Below are 14,875 nucleotides of genomic sequence, written 5' to 3' on the forward strand. Positions count from 1 at the left end.
GAATGACCAGGACGAGCCTGAGAGCAGAGCCGGGGCACTGTGAATAACCAGGAGGGCAGAGCCGGGGCTCTCAGGCGCGCTCCCCTCAGCCCCTTCAGGGACGCAGCAGGCGCGCGCGCCCGCGCGGGGCGGTGACGTCACGGGCGCGGGGCGGGGGCGCGGCCGGGCGCGCGCCTTTGTTTGGGGCGGCAGTTCCCAGGCTGCCCGCGCGCCGCGGGGCGGGGCCGGGGGGCGGGGCCGGGGGCGCGCGGCGCGGGGGGCGTGTCCGCGCGCGGGCCCGCGGGGTCAGTCGGAGCGCGGCGCCGAGCGGAGCGGAGCGGAGAGGAGAAGGAGGGGACAGCCGGGGCACAGCCGGGCACCAGCGCCAGCAGCGCCGACAGCCACCGCAGCCGCACCGGAGCGAGCGCACGATGATAAACACCCAGGACAGGTGTGCAGCGCCCTCCCCGCCCTCCCTCTCTCCTCAGCGCGGCGGCGGCGGCGGGCGGGCCTGGGGCGCGGGCGGACGCTGAGGCGGCGGGGAGGCTGCGGGACGTGGGGAGGCCGCTCCGCCTTTCCTCGTTTAAAATCCCCATCGAGGCGTTGCTTCCCCCTGGAGGAACCCCCCGGGGGTGGATCTGGGCTCGCCAGGGCCTGAGCACCCCTCGCTGAGCAGCCCCGGCCGCGGCGGGGTCCGAGCGCTCCCTCCCCGCGCCCCCCGCGCCTCTCTCGGCCTGGAGGAAGGTGCTTTTCCAGGCAGGTTGGGTGTCAGCAGGCACGAACGTGCAGGATCTGTATGTTTTTCTCAGCTGACCGATCTATCTTGTGTTTGCGTTCCTTGTTTGAAGTGCCCAGAGTGTCGTTTCCTGCGCCCCTGTCGCCGATAGGAGCCCAGAGGATGCGTGTGGGGCAGCCTCGGTTCTTGCCCATTGCATGTGTGGGAGCTGCTTGAGCTGAGCTGTGTTCATCAGATGGTTATTTACAATTTACTCCTCAAATCGGGCTCCTGGATATACGTCCAGCAATGATAATAGTAATAATAAATGTTACTATTATTGTTGTTATTAGTATTATTGTTATTCAGGTGCAGCTGCATCTCCAGCGCCTGTTTTGGGAAGGGGCAGAAAGGAAAACAAACCAAACAGTCATTTCTCCAACGTCAGGAGAGCTCTCTAGATCCTTCCATCTGGTCTAAGTGTTCAAAACAAATAAAACCCCGAAAACACGAGGAAATGTGTCGATTTCAGCCCCTGATGTGCTGGTGGTGCTCTCAGCCTCGCTCTGTGTGCCAGGGCTGCCTGGGAGCAGCGATGATGGAGTTCTGAAGTTGTTGAGCTGCCCTTTGCACTTCCCAGGGACAGGGCACGGGCTTGGGATCGCTGGGAGCTTAGTGAGTTAAAATTACACCCGCGGGATGAGAACTGAGAGCTTAACATCGACTTCAGCTCCCCTTTCGGGCAGGGCACAGACGAGCAGCTCGTACTGAGGAGTTCCTCCACGGAAAGGCCTTGGGAATCTAAATGCATCTTAATTTCTACCAAGCTGCAGGAAAGCAGCTTCTCCAAGGAGGACAGACGTCAGAAGGGAGCTCAAGCCTAACTTTTAAGCCACAAACAGATCTCGGGGAGAGTTGCCGTTTGTGCAAGGATGGATGAAGGGATCAGATGCTGTTGGGTGTTTGCATGAATTTCCTCCCAGTGAGCTGAAGCACAGCTGGAGAAAGCAAAAGCCCTTTTAATCTGTGCCCCACATGCACTCTCTTCCCTGAGGGTGCTGCTTTCAGAACCGCAGTCCTTGGTGGGGGTAGTGATCCTGATTTTGGGGGAGGATGGTGGAGGTGTGCAGATTTGGGCCAGGAATGTGCAGGCAGCAGCTGAAGGGGGCTGGTGTTTTGACTTCTGCATGTGCCAGAGGAAGTGAAACCGGGAAGTGTCTTTGGCTGCCTCTCTGTTTGAATTCTTTTTTTTTTTTTTTTCCCACAACTCCACTTCATTATCCAGTTTCTCGATGCCTTGGCCGCAAGTTGGAAAGAGCTATCAATAGTACATTGTTGGCTGGAGGGTAGAGGGAGGAGGGAAGGGAATAACAAAGCTGCCAACAGCTTTCGGGGGTGGGGACGGCACAAAGTGCTTTGTCATCCTCTCGACGTCCTCTACTACTGAGCACACACTGGCCCATTGATAGCCCCGGGCACACCAGGGAGCACACAACACCCTGCTTTGCCCCCAGACATCTCCTGGTGTATTGAAACTGCCTTTTCTCCAAGAGGTGCCTGCTCTAGCACATGGGAATGCTGCCCCAGTGCCCTGTCTAGCAAACCTGAGGGAGGGAATATGTGGAGGAAGAATATTAAGTGTTTCCTGTAGAAAGATGGCTTTGGTGGTAGGTGGTGAGCAGAGATCCGTGGTGAATTCTGCCTTGTGCACTTGTGAGTTGTTTTTGGCACTCAGAAATGCCATCTTGTAGTAGTTTGTTTGCAACTAGCACGGGCAAGTTACAAGGCCAGGTTGGACGGGGCTTGGAGCAACCTGGTCTAGTGGAAGGTGTCCCTGCCCATGGCAGGGGGTGGAACTGGGTGGGCTTTAAGGTCCCTCCCAGCCCTGCCCAGTCTGATTCCCTGTTTCCAGGCATCTGAGGTGGTTCTGACAGTGCAGCTCTGTTTGGATACTTAAGCCTGTCTGCCTCGTGGACAGGGATTAGAGTGGAAAAACACTGCATTGGGAGCACTTCAAGTGAGAAGTTTCAGGGCAGACAGTGGCTGTCAGAGCAGCTGCAGAATTTATCCCCTTCAGCCTCATTCCTGGCTCTGTGCTCACAACCCCCACCTCGTGTTGTTTTGGTGGTGCTTCCATAGCTTTGTGCTGCTGTGTTTCAGAATGGGAGCACTGGAGAAGGACTGTTTTCCCTGCATGGCTTTTGCAGGCTGTGCTGGAGGAACATTGCTGGGCCTCAGCACAGAGCTTTTGTGGTGCTGAGAGGGGAACCAAGGCTTCAGAAGTAAAATAATTTGCTTTGATGAGCTTCCTAAAAACCAGAGCAGGTATTAAAGGCTGTGTCCAAAGCAATTCTGGAGGACCATGTGTAGGACTTCCAAACAAACTTGGAAACTGCAAAGGAAATGTGTTTTCTTGCTGTTCAAAGTAGTTCCTGGGTGAACTTGTAATTTTTAGGGTGGTGTGGAGGATGCTTGCATGGTGCTTCGTGTGTGTGTGAAAATATTGCCATGGACATTGTGGAGTGTATTGAAGAACCAACCCTTCACTTCTCCTGGGTTTGAAAATGTGAAACTTAAACCTTCTCCTCCTGGGCCCTGTTGATCTATTTGTAGATATTTGCCTCTAGAAAATGTGTGCTCATCTGGTCATGTGTTCCCAGCCATCTGCTCCTGGCAGCCTTCCAGGTCTCCCTTATTAGCATGAGGTTGCTCAGCACTCTCTGGGTTCCTGCTCTAGCCCCTTCTCCATTCCCAACAAAACACCCTGGGTTCTGGTGCCACTGGGTTCTGGTGCCACTGGGGCAGTGGGTGGTTTCTGTGTCGACATCTGGGTGCTGTGAAGGAGGCAAGGATACAAATGATGTGGGGGTTTGAGAAGCTGGAGCCTCCAAAACATGATGCCTGCTAATGTAACAGGGTGTTCTCTCTCTTTTTCTTGCAGTAGTATTTTACCTTTGAGTAACTGTCCCCAGCTGCAGTGCTGCAGGCACATCGTTCCAGGGCCTCTGTGGTGCTCCTGATGCCCCTCACCCACTGTCGAAGATCCCCGGTGGGCGAGGGGGTGGCAGGGATCCTTCTCTTTCAGCTCTGATATATAAGGTGAGACACATTTCACATCTAAACATTCACCTGTACCTGTGTTACAGCTCTGTTCAGTTCCTTTCACAGTCTGGTGGGAATAAATGCAAAGAACTCCGAGATAATAAGTGGGAGAACAGGTAATTTTTCAGGGACTGAGCTGCAGACAGGTCTCTGCTGCTTAAATATCACCTGTTTATTAAGAAATGAGAGCCCATTGTGCAGCAGATCATTCACTAGCCTGTCCCCAGGGGCCTGCTGCAGCTATTGTATGTGGAGGCTGCATTATCAAAATGTGAAAGGGCTTCTGAAGTGCCTGGCAGAGAAAGGAAGTGAGAAGCAGAAAGGTGAAATGCAGCAAGGCAGGGGTTGATAAGCTCCTTCCTGCACCCTGCTCTGAAAGGTGAAGCTCTCAGGGCCTGGGAGCTGCCTGAACCGAGGTGCAGATGGGAGAGGCAGCTCCCAGACAGGGCTGTTTCTAGAACATGAGCACAGGCAGGGCAAGATCAGCAAGGGTTTGTGTCTGCAGGCTTGCAGCAGTCTCATTTTGTGTTCCTCTTCATTTCATGGGATCTCTCCTTTCGAATGAGAAGACCTGGCTGCTCTTTCCTGTGGAGTGATTTGTGTGACTTGGCTCAGATCTGTCTCCTTGCTGGGACAAGGGCTGCTTTTCCTTTTAGATGAGGCAGACTGAATTTATGCTGACCCTGCAGATTTGGCTGTTGAGCCAGGGGTGTTGTCACAGGTGCTAGACCTGATTTTTAATTAACCCGTGGGCGGCACACAGACGTCACCTGATGAAAAGATACAGACCCTTTTGGGCCACAGCTCCCAAAGACTCCTCTTGGAGTTCCTGAGAGAATCACAGACCTCATAGTTGCTCTCAGAGTTGCCTTTGGTGAGTTTTCAGCACTTTCCTCACCTGCTTCCCTTGCAAAATGTCAACCTCTGAGCCTCCAGTGATAAGATCCCATCAGTTTAATGCTCAGGGTGAATTGTCACAGATGTTTGGGGGTACAAACTCCAGAGAAGCAGCACAATGGGCTTCCTGTCACAAAAGAAAGATACAAAAATAGCTTCAGGAGGGCTCAGGCGAAGTAATGAATCCCCTCTGGGTGGGAAATGGGACCCTGCAGCCTGAGCTCCTGCCAGCCAGCTTTGCCAAGCCTTGTGTGTGCACCAGGCAAGGCCCAGAGACAGAAAATGGGCTCAGCATGGAGGAGGAAGGTGGAAGGAATCATGATTTGGAGACTTCGGAGTGTTTGATTCCAGTACAGCACTGAACTTACACACATTTTGGCAGTGGTGTGTAGGCAGGGGGGATGTCAACCAGATAGCTGCATCCCAGAAATATGGATGGAATTCCTCCTGGATTTATTGCTTGACAAAACTGGCAGAATCTGTCAGAAAATCAGCCCCTTCTGTAGCAAAGAATCATGGAATAGTCGGGTTAGAAAAACCCTCTAATGTCATTGAGTCCAGCTGTTCCATCAGCACTGCCCATGTTCACCACTAATCCATGTCCCCAAGTGCCAAATCCACAGGGCTTTTAAAGCCCTCCAGTGATGGTGACTCCACTTCTCTGGGCAGCCTCTGCTGGGGCTGGACAGTCCTTTCAGTGAAAACATTTTCCCTAATACCCAACCTGCTCTGGGCTGGAAATGGTTGAGGTAATTTCCTCTCATCCCACCCCTTGTTCCCTGGGAGCAGGGCATGACTCCCACCTGGCTGCTCCCTCCTGTCAAGGAGCTGTAGAGAGCAAGAAGGGCCCCCATGAACCTTCTTGTCTCCAGGCTGAGCCCCCCAGCTGCTCCTCATCAGATTTGTGCTCCAGCCCCTTCCCCAGCTCTGTTCCCTTCTCTGGGCATGCTCCAGCCCCCCAATGTCTGTCCTGGAATGAGGGGCCCAGAAGTGACCCCAGGATTTGAGGTGTGTCACACCTTGGGGTGGTGCCCGGGTTCTGTCTGTCCCCTGGGTCACCTGCTCAGTCTGGCAGTGCTGTAGTTACAGCAGCTGAGCTTTCCAGCCAGCAGCCACCAGCATGACCTGGAAGGGCATCTGGATCTGAAAGCTGAAGTCCTTTTTCCAGCTGTATCAGCTGTTCCAGTCCAAGGGATGACCTTTCTGAACACACCTGCCTCTGCCAGCAGCACTCAGGTACACCACTGCCATAAATTGGGGCTCTCTATAAGTGTTGGAATTTTTGTGTTAAGAGACTTTAAGCTCAGCCCTCCATCCAGGGAGCTTTGCTGGAGCTGGGAGTGCCACAGTGACTGGTGGGGGTGCTGCACAGCTGAGATGTGCCCTGGCTGGCAGAGCTGCCAGGAGGCTGCAGGTGCAGCACATGGCAACAGTGGGTGCTTCCACAGCTTTCTCCAGCCATTTGGCCAGGGTGGATGGTAGCATCCTTCCTTCTGACCCTGCCAACACACCAGGGCCTCCCCCAATCCTTCCTGGGACATCTGAGGAGCAGAGCAGGGCTGGGAAGTCTTGTGCTCAGTGAATTGGAACCAAGTGGAAGTGGTCCTTGCAGCTTTGCACTGCTGAAATGGAGCTGGAGGGCTGGGGAGCCAGGGTTTGAGCAGCTGGGTAAAATCACTCTGCTGTCAGGGGGTTTTGTCCACAGGAACGTGGCAGGGGGATTTTGTGTGGGGATTTTTCCAGGGCGAACTAAAACCTAGTGCTTGTTGTGTAAACTGGATTTTGCTTTGAGCAGCTTCCAAAGAATTTTGGGCTGCTGTTGTTGCTTCACAGGAGCAGCCCACAGAGCTTTTCTCTTCCCCAGCATCTCTGTTTGGATGCCTAGAAATAAAGTGTCAGCTGGCCCAGCCAGGCTGTGTAAACCTAATTCCCACTGAACCGGGGGAACTGGTTCTGCTAATCCCTGTGGTCGTGCTGTCACAGGGGGGCTCAGTGGAACAATCTCACTGGGTTTAGGGCACTGGACATAACTTCTGGTGACAAGGAAGTTCTGAACCAAACGGCTCAGAATGCTTTTCCCTTCCCACTCAAAGGCACAGCTCCCATGTGTCAATCCCAGCCTGCTTTCCTTACCATCCTCACCCAGTTTTACTTTTGTGAGCATGGGAAAAACACGATCTGTGAGCTTTGCTGGAGAGAAGGATGTTTTCTGGAACAGAAACACTTTCTGCACTGAAACAAGACCTGTAAAGGGTCCTGTAAAGTCACTGCTGGAGGATATACACATAAGCCCCTTGGATTTGTATAAGAACCTCTGTATTCAGCCCTGCCTCTCTCTGCTGGCTCCATCACAGCCACAACTTGACCTCACTGGAGCAGCTCTCAGTGCATTTCTTGGTGCACTCAGCCACTCAGACTTCCTTCAAACTCAATGAATAAACTTGTTTCCTACAGGATATTTATTCTGGTGAAGTGTAAACTTGTTTTTCAGCTCAGCTTTGTGAGCTTTCAATGAAAGGCAACTTCCTCTGCCCAGCTTTCAGAGGCCAAGCAGCTCCCAGTTTGCACATGGTATTACTTTGTCACCAGTGTGAGTGTCCTCAGAGGCTTCTCTGTCATACAGCAGTCAAACCAAGGGGCATCTATTTTAAGACAGGAGGTAATAGGAATTAAAGCACTGGGACCGTGGCTTGAGGAGCCTGTAAGGGCTTGTAAGGAGCTGCTGAATGAATCACCCTGTTAAAATAAAATACCTGGAGGCTGGACAGTGCTCACCCAATGACCCAGAGGAGTGAACCACTGCCCACCCACCTGCTGAGGAGGGGGGCTCTCCAGGTGCTCTCATGACTTTGGGTATCTGCTTTGCTTCTGCCCTTCAGAGCTGCCCAGGTGCCTGTGAATGTGAGGGACAGGGACACACGAGCTGTCACCAAGCACGGGGGACAGTTCAGTTCCACTGCAGTAACAGTGTTAACTCTGGGCTCTGCTTCTTTCACTGGGGCTCTTTGCACTGAAACATGGAAATCATTACTGGGCAAGCCAAGTGCCTGCAGGAATTGTCTGAAGGAATGGGGCTTTAACCACTGAATTGTTTTCTAGGAACTGCTGAGCTGATCCCAAGTAATCTGCATGCTTGGCATCCTCATGGGGCAGGACTAGGGAAGGACATGTGCATTTGTGGTCTCTGGAGACCTCCTCACAAGCTTCAGATCTGCTCTGGAATTTCCCTATGCTCTGTGTTTTCCTCCCTTACACCAGGAGGCAAACCATAAAATCTGGGAAAGCAATTTGTGGTCACTCCTGGAACAGAAAGGCTGTGTTGGAGATGGGGGAGGCACCAAACCTGGCTGGGCTCTGGTAGCAGAAGCTCTGTGTTGGGTGTTGGGTCCAGTTGTGTTCTTGGAAGGGCAGTTCCTGAAGCACCACCAGATGTGGCTGGAGCCTGCAGTGAGGGAGTGGAGTCTTCACTCAGAAATTTAATATCATGTCAATATGTAAAACTACATTCCTTAACAGGAAAACATGGCTAGAAATCACTCTGAGGGCTGAGAACTGTGTGATGTGTCCCTGAGCCAGCAAAAGGAGAAGGGAAAAGCATAATCCTCTTCTCAGTAAAACCCTAAGACCATTCCTTTGCATTTGCTTTCTCCAGTTGTCTTCTGGCTGTTCAGGACTTTACATTTTTCATTTTCCCAGGATGAGAAGATCACTGTTAGCCAAGATGTCCCAGTGCATGAAGGGAAGCCTCACATTGTCCACTTCCAGTACAAGGTCACAGAGGTGAAGACCTCCTCCTGGGATGCAGTGCTCTCAAACCAGAGCCTCTTTGTGGAAATCCCTGATGGATTATTAGCTGATGGAAGCAAAGAAGGGTAAGTTCTGCATCCCAAAGGTGTAGCCAAGGCTCCTGGAGGGCAGGACTTTGCTTACATAAGTGATAGTGGATGGACACCTCATCCCTGGAAGTGTTCCAGGCCAAGTTGAATGGAGCCTGGAGCAACATGGTCTAGTGGAAAGTGTCCCTGCCCATGGCAGGAGTTGGAACAAGATGTTTAAAGGTTCCTTCCAAACCAAACCATCCTGGGATTCCATGCTGTGTGTGGGGAAAATGGGCTGTGCAATAGCAGCTCTGCTTGTGCTTTGTGCACATTCTGCTCCCTGGTCTGTGGAGTCCTCTATAGGAATATTTTCCCCCCAGTGATATTCCAGATGAGTTACCATTTTTTGAGTCTCAAGCCTAATGAAAAACAAGCAATAAATGAGCAGAGTGAATCTTTGTATACTTGGTATAGAAAGCCAACAAGATTTTCTCTGATATTTTATTATTTTTTAATTTTATTTTTCTGCTGGCCACTTGGCAAGCCTATCTTGGCAGATTTTCCTCTCTTTCAGGGAACTAAAAACCCCTCCATCCTATTGATGCTCTCCTCCTCAGTAGGTGGATCTGCTCTTTGGAGTGCTGGTGCTGGGTTCTGCCAGGAGCTCTGATTTTTCTCTTGGCAGAATCTGGTCATGTTTTGTCCAGGCAGCTCTGCTTTGGGAAGTTTGTGTAAATGCAGCTTCCAGAGCAGCTCCTTCCTGCCAAGTGCTGTGCCAGAGGTCTCTGCTGCAGTGGAGATGTGGCTTTGCTGGATTCCTCAGCTCCTCCTAAATCTCCAAGCAGGCTTCATCCCTCAGTGACACGAGCTAATTAAGGAAAAACCCATGGCTGGGCACCTTCAGGAAGTGGCAGTGTTGTTGCTGTCTCACACTTGTCTCATTTGACTCTGAGTCCAGATAAATGTTTGTGTAGTTTCTCCAGCTGGCCCGTAAATCTCTGGGCTCTCCCTGGAATGGGTCCTTCTGGGAGGGGATTTATTTGCCACTGTCATTGTGACTTAAAGCGCAATTTTGTCCGGTTATTTTTAGCTGGGTGAAACAGCCGAGGAGAGGCCAGAAGCCATAATTAAAGTAGTTCATTAACATATTAACAGAAGCCTTGCAAATTTAATCTCCTGCTCAGCGCTGACAGCTGGTTACTGAGATGTGGAGTGAAGGCCTGTTTGTCACTGCTCTGGCAGCGCCAGCGGTTCCAAGTGACAGCAGTTGATCAGTGAGCCACCCTGGAGGCTCCAGAGGGGTTCCTGCAGCACCGCTTCCATCAGGAGGTGGCAGAAATAACCCAGCTGGAAAGGCAGGAAGCGAGGATTCAGGGGGCAGCAGCTGTGCCATCCAGCTCAGGAAATGGCTTTGCCTGTGCACATGTTCTCTGGGGATGGTTTGTTCTCCTTTTCTGCCTGCCACGAGCTCGGTTCTGGGCGGTTTTCCTTCCCAAAAAGCACAGAATTCCCAGAGCCCCATGTGCACTGCCAGGGAATGCAGCCTGGCCTGGGAGCAGCTGCGATGTTCCGCTTCCTGACCACGAAGGCTTCAGTCCCAAAGCACCACGGGTGGGGAGGGTGTTTGTGGCTGTGAGGACAGGAACTTATCCTGACTGGGAGCAAGGACAGCTCCTGAATCTGCAGGGCAGGAAGCCCATTGTTTCAGCACCCATTGTTTGCTGGAAGGGCGCTGTAAACAATCTTTGTGTCCGAAATCATCCAAACAGTTGATAATTTGATAATGCTCAGAGGCTTCCTCAGGACAGGACTTCCCAGAGCTGATGTCCTTTTGTCTTCTCCCTCCTTGGCAGGTTGTCAGCACTGCTGGAATTTGCTGAAGAAAAAATGAAAGTCAACTATGTCTTCATCTGCTTCAGAAAAAGCAGAGAAGATCGAGGTGAGGGCTGCTCTGTGCTCAGGTTTGCTCCTGACATCCCACACGGTGCTGCTGAGGCTGTAAAGAAACTTGGTCATCCTAGGGCAAGACCCACGGGACCCTCCCTGTGCAGGGATTGTTATGTGCATAATTCCTACAGGAATAGTTTTGTGCGGAGGGTAAGGGTGAGGGAGTGCTGTGGTTTCTCCAGCAGATCTGCTGGATAGGGCTTGGAGCAGCCTAGTCCAGTGGAAGCTGTCCTGGCCTGTGGCAGTGGGGTGGAACTCAATGAGCTTTAAGATCCTTTCCAGCCCAAACCAGTCTGGGATTCCATGGGATTCCGTTCATCTGCTTTGCTGCACTGCCATTAAATACTCTGGTGCAAAATGCTGCTTCTGAATGATTTGGGATGATTTTCTCATCCAGTGTCAGTTAATTCCCCCTTTTGGTGAGCAGTGAAGTCTCTGTTTGGCACCAGGCTGCTGTGATGTGGAAGGTGAAAGGGAGGAGTTACTAGATAGAAAACAAGCACTTAGAGCCTGTTGCCCTGAAATTCATCAGCTTTTGAAAGATCTCCTGGCACTTCTGTCCTTTCCAGGCTTACAGGTAATCCTGGCCCTAGCTTGAGATACTTATGGCTTTGGGGGCTGCATTAGGGTCTAAAGATAGACATGCTGGGTGAGGGATTACAGCCTGGGGGCTGGGGCATGTACCAGGCTGGGAACGTGTCACTGTAAATCCCACCAGAGTCAGGCTGTATCCTAGAGAGTAATTCCAACCCCAATTCTAATTTTACTCTGCAGCTTCATGAGCTGTCCTGGCTTCTCCGAAACGAAGGGCCTTAGTAAAGCTGAGCTGAGCCCAGGAAGATGTCATCATCCCTCATTACCATGCCAAGAATAATTTCCAAATCAAGTCCTGGCTGTTATGTCACCACTTGCACCGGTTGTGTAGGTGCCCCCATGGAGGCTGGGGACAGGGGACAGCCAGGGGTTGTTTGTAGTTCTGAGTGGTCCAGATCCTCGTCTATGCAGCTGGAATTCAGTGCTGCCAGAAAATAGCTTCAGGAGCTCCTCTGTGTTATCACTCAGTGTCCTGGAGCTGATTGCCCGAGGGTGCCACAGGGGTGGGACACAGGCACAGTGCCACAGAACCGTATCTGTCTGGGCTGGCCCCACTCTGAATTCCCACAGGGAACCATAAGTGGCTTTCCTGGGGTCTCACCCCGACCTGTGCAGAGCTGTCTGGAGTTTCCACTGAGCTCCAGCACCTCCTTGTGGAGACAGCAAATGTCTCCCTTGTCCCTAAAGAGATTCCTCTTTGCTGCTGTCTGTCCTCTCTCGGTGCTCAAGGGGTGCTGGGGCAGGACAAATCCTCTGGGATGGCCACCCACATCCTGGGAAAGCAGAGATGTGCAGCTGGTGCAGGCACACAACCAATGATTGCTGTTTCTCACAGGGGATAGAAGAAACATTACAGGAGAAGCATGCACAAAGCTGCTCAGCTGCACAGCTAAAATCCCTTGACACTCAGGAGCAGCTGCAATGAGCACAGGAGGAGACAAAACCCCTGCTGGAGAGGGCTGTGCTTCTCTGCATAGGAAGCTCTGGATGCACTCACAGAGGGTGTCCCACGCAGTTTGATACTGATTGCTCAAGGGAGAGGTAAAGAGGGTTATTCCTGGTGGTAACACATCTCCTTCTCTTTGGTAGCTCCACTCCTGAAGACGTTCAGCTTCCTGGGCTTTGAGATCGTGCGGCCCGGCCATCCCGCTGTCCCGTCACGGCCCGACGTGATGTTCATGGTGTACCCCCTGGATCAGAGCTCTTCCTCCGATGAAGAATAGCTGCAGAGGGCAACTCCAGAGGGACCCTACATGCTGTGGAGGGGAGAGAGGACCACCTCCTTTCCTGAGGAGAGGGAAGCAGAGCTTCTGTTGGACTGCAAGCGCATTTCTCATTGTTAGATTGGGCTGTGTATCCCCAGAGTTGACTCTCATTGAAACATGTTGCCTAGAGAACTATCTATCACACATGTAATCATCACTAGGAAAAGGAAGATGTTTATGAACTGGCATAGGAGCTCTTCCCATGCAGCTGCATGGTGTGGGAGCCCCGGGGTCGGTACCACCTTCGGGACTCCTCCGACCCCCACTGGTGCCTCCTGCCCGCCCAGCGTGGGCTCAGCTGGGACACGACCCCTTCATGTCCCACTCCAGACCTTACAAACAGCCTGGCTTGGTGTGGGGCACGTGCAGGAGACACTCAAGTTTATCCTTTAACACTACATTAAACCCCCCCATACATCTCCACTCCAATGCTGGTTTAACTGGTCTAACCTTTTTTTCCCCCCCCTTTTTTTTTGAAACTTCTTGCTCTTCCAGCTTTTGTTTTACGCAGTCTTAACCCTGTTCCGTGTTCCCACTACACTATCACAGCATTCAATAAAAGGGGCATTCAGATGAACTTGACACACCTGGGGCTGCTTATTTGGGAGGAGCAGTTTCCTGACCTGCACCATGCTGGCTGGGATGGTCCAAAGAGCCAAGAAAAGCTCCTGCCTTTACCATCCACCCCAGGATGGATCTGGAGCAACCCCAAGCCCTCACCTCTGCTCCTGCTCATCTTCCCACAGGGATGAGCTCAAGGCTTGAGATGGCACCAATGGCTGTATCCAAACCTAAGGGTTGTGTGGGGGCAGGTGCTGGGACATTCTCCCCATCCAGGGGCTTTTGCAGTAAGGGGCCATGGTGCCAGCAGTAGGTCATAGCTCAGCCCAGCCCTGTATCTGGGCTTGTTCTGTCTGGCAGGCCCCAGGGAACTGGGCTGTGGCCCAGGGCTGTACCCTCAGCTCTTCCTGGCCTGGCTCCTTGTTGGGGGATTGTTCTGTTGTGCCCTTGCCCTTCACGGATGATTCTACTGGGAAGCTGGACCTGCATCATTCCATATCCACCATGGTGAGTGGTTAGGGAGAGGTTGGGCTGGGATATGAGCGTGTGTGAATAAATAATCATCAATTTGGGTCTCTTTTGCCCTCTTTCACCTCCATGAAACCAAGAAGGAAAGGAGCTTTGCTCCCTCCAGCAGGGCATTAGACCCTCTACCAGTTTAAAATCAAACAGGCTGTCCTCTGAAAGAGGAGCCCTTGGGAATGGGTGTTCCCTGGCTGAAACTGCTGAGTGCTGCTGCTGCCTTGAGAAGGGTGCAGTTTTATCCCTTCTTGTAGCTGGAGCTGCCCCAACTCTGGCCAGAGACTGGCAGGTGCCTCCTGGGTGTCCCTACACGTACCAGTGGCTGGCACATCCCAGCTGATGGGATGGGAACCACTTTGCTTCTTCTCACTGGTAAAACTGACCAGTAAAATGTAGGATTCTGGTCACAGGAGCTGGAGTGAGGCTGATCTGAGCTCGTCATTGTGCTGGAGATACGAGGCTGTGCCACTGCATGTGCATCTCTGACAATTTCAAATCCTCTGCTGCCCTGCCTCAAGTAAAGGAGGGTAAATGTGGATTTTCAAGATCAGCAAATGCCTTCCAGAACCACCTCTGGAAAATCTGGAAGGTGCCTCTGATGTCCCTGGGTGCTGCCTCCCACATGGATCACCTCCATGGCAAAGCTGGAGGAGCCAAACCCTGCCTTGTGCCTGTCCCATGCCTCCAGTACCTCCTGTACCCTGAGGCCATGGTGGAGGGCAGGCCCTTGGTGCCCAGGGGTTCAGCCCTAGGGGGTTCTGCCCCCAGTCACCAGGTCTGAGCTCAGCTGCAGCACCCACCAGAGCCACGAGTGCTGGGGCAGAGGTGGATCCAGGGGTCAGTGAGCACCAGCAGCCTTCTCAGATGCCTGAGATGGGGAAACCCCCCTCTCCCACCCCCAAAAATAACTGGCCACACTCTTTAGGGATAAAGGACCAGACTTGGGGGAACAGCAAGAAAAAGCCACCCTCACAGGTTTGTGATTGTCTCTTAAAAAGATTTATTCTCCCTCCTTGCCTAAATGTACAAAGGCAAGAAGAGTACAGTTTGTATATATATATATTTATATATATATATATATAAAAAAACAAGGAACTTGGTAATAATGTACACTTTACAGAAGGGCAGAGTCAGGAAGACTGAAATGAAACCCAACACAGCAACGCCAATGGAAACGAGCTATAAACACCAACGGTCTGACACCGGGGCTGGGCGTGGCCCCGCGGGCAGCAGCTGGCCCAGAGAACCCGGAAAACGCCAAACCTCAAACCTATTCTGCATAAACTGTTGTTTCATTTAACACCTAAAGGGAGACTCAACTGGGACCCAACTGGGAAGGTGGGGAGCAGCCCCCCGAGCCCCTCTGCCTGCCAGCAAAGCCTGTGGCACCCCCAACACCCCCAGGCACTTCCTCTGCGCCGCTGGAGCCGCTGTGGGCCCCGGCCGTGCTGGGAGCCCGGCTGTGCCGGGCCGGC

At 52.5% G+C, this 14,875-nt stretch overlaps 1 protein-coding gene across 1 annotated transcript; it reads left to right on the top strand.

The window, feature by feature from the left end:
- The first annotated feature begins 261 nt into the window (after positions 1-261).
- OAZ2 (ornithine decarboxylase antizyme 2) lies at positions 262-12,899 on the top strand. The gene is given in 6 exon segments (XM_030955531.1): positions 262-430; positions 3,636-3,711; positions 3,713-3,793; positions 8,390-8,565; positions 10,365-10,450; positions 12,142-12,899. Coding segments are annotated over 6 exon segments (573 nt in total). The 5' UTR covers positions 262-410; the 3' UTR covers positions 12,276-12,899.
- Positions 12,900-14,875: the final 1,976 nt, after the last annotated feature.

Source organism: Camarhynchus parvulus, chromosome 10, assembly GCF_901933205.1.
Source record: "Camarhynchus parvulus chromosome 10, STF_HiC, whole genome shotgun sequence".
In the NCBI taxonomy this organism is placed as follows: domain Eukaryota; kingdom Metazoa; phylum Chordata; class Aves; order Passeriformes; family Thraupidae; genus Camarhynchus; species Camarhynchus parvulus.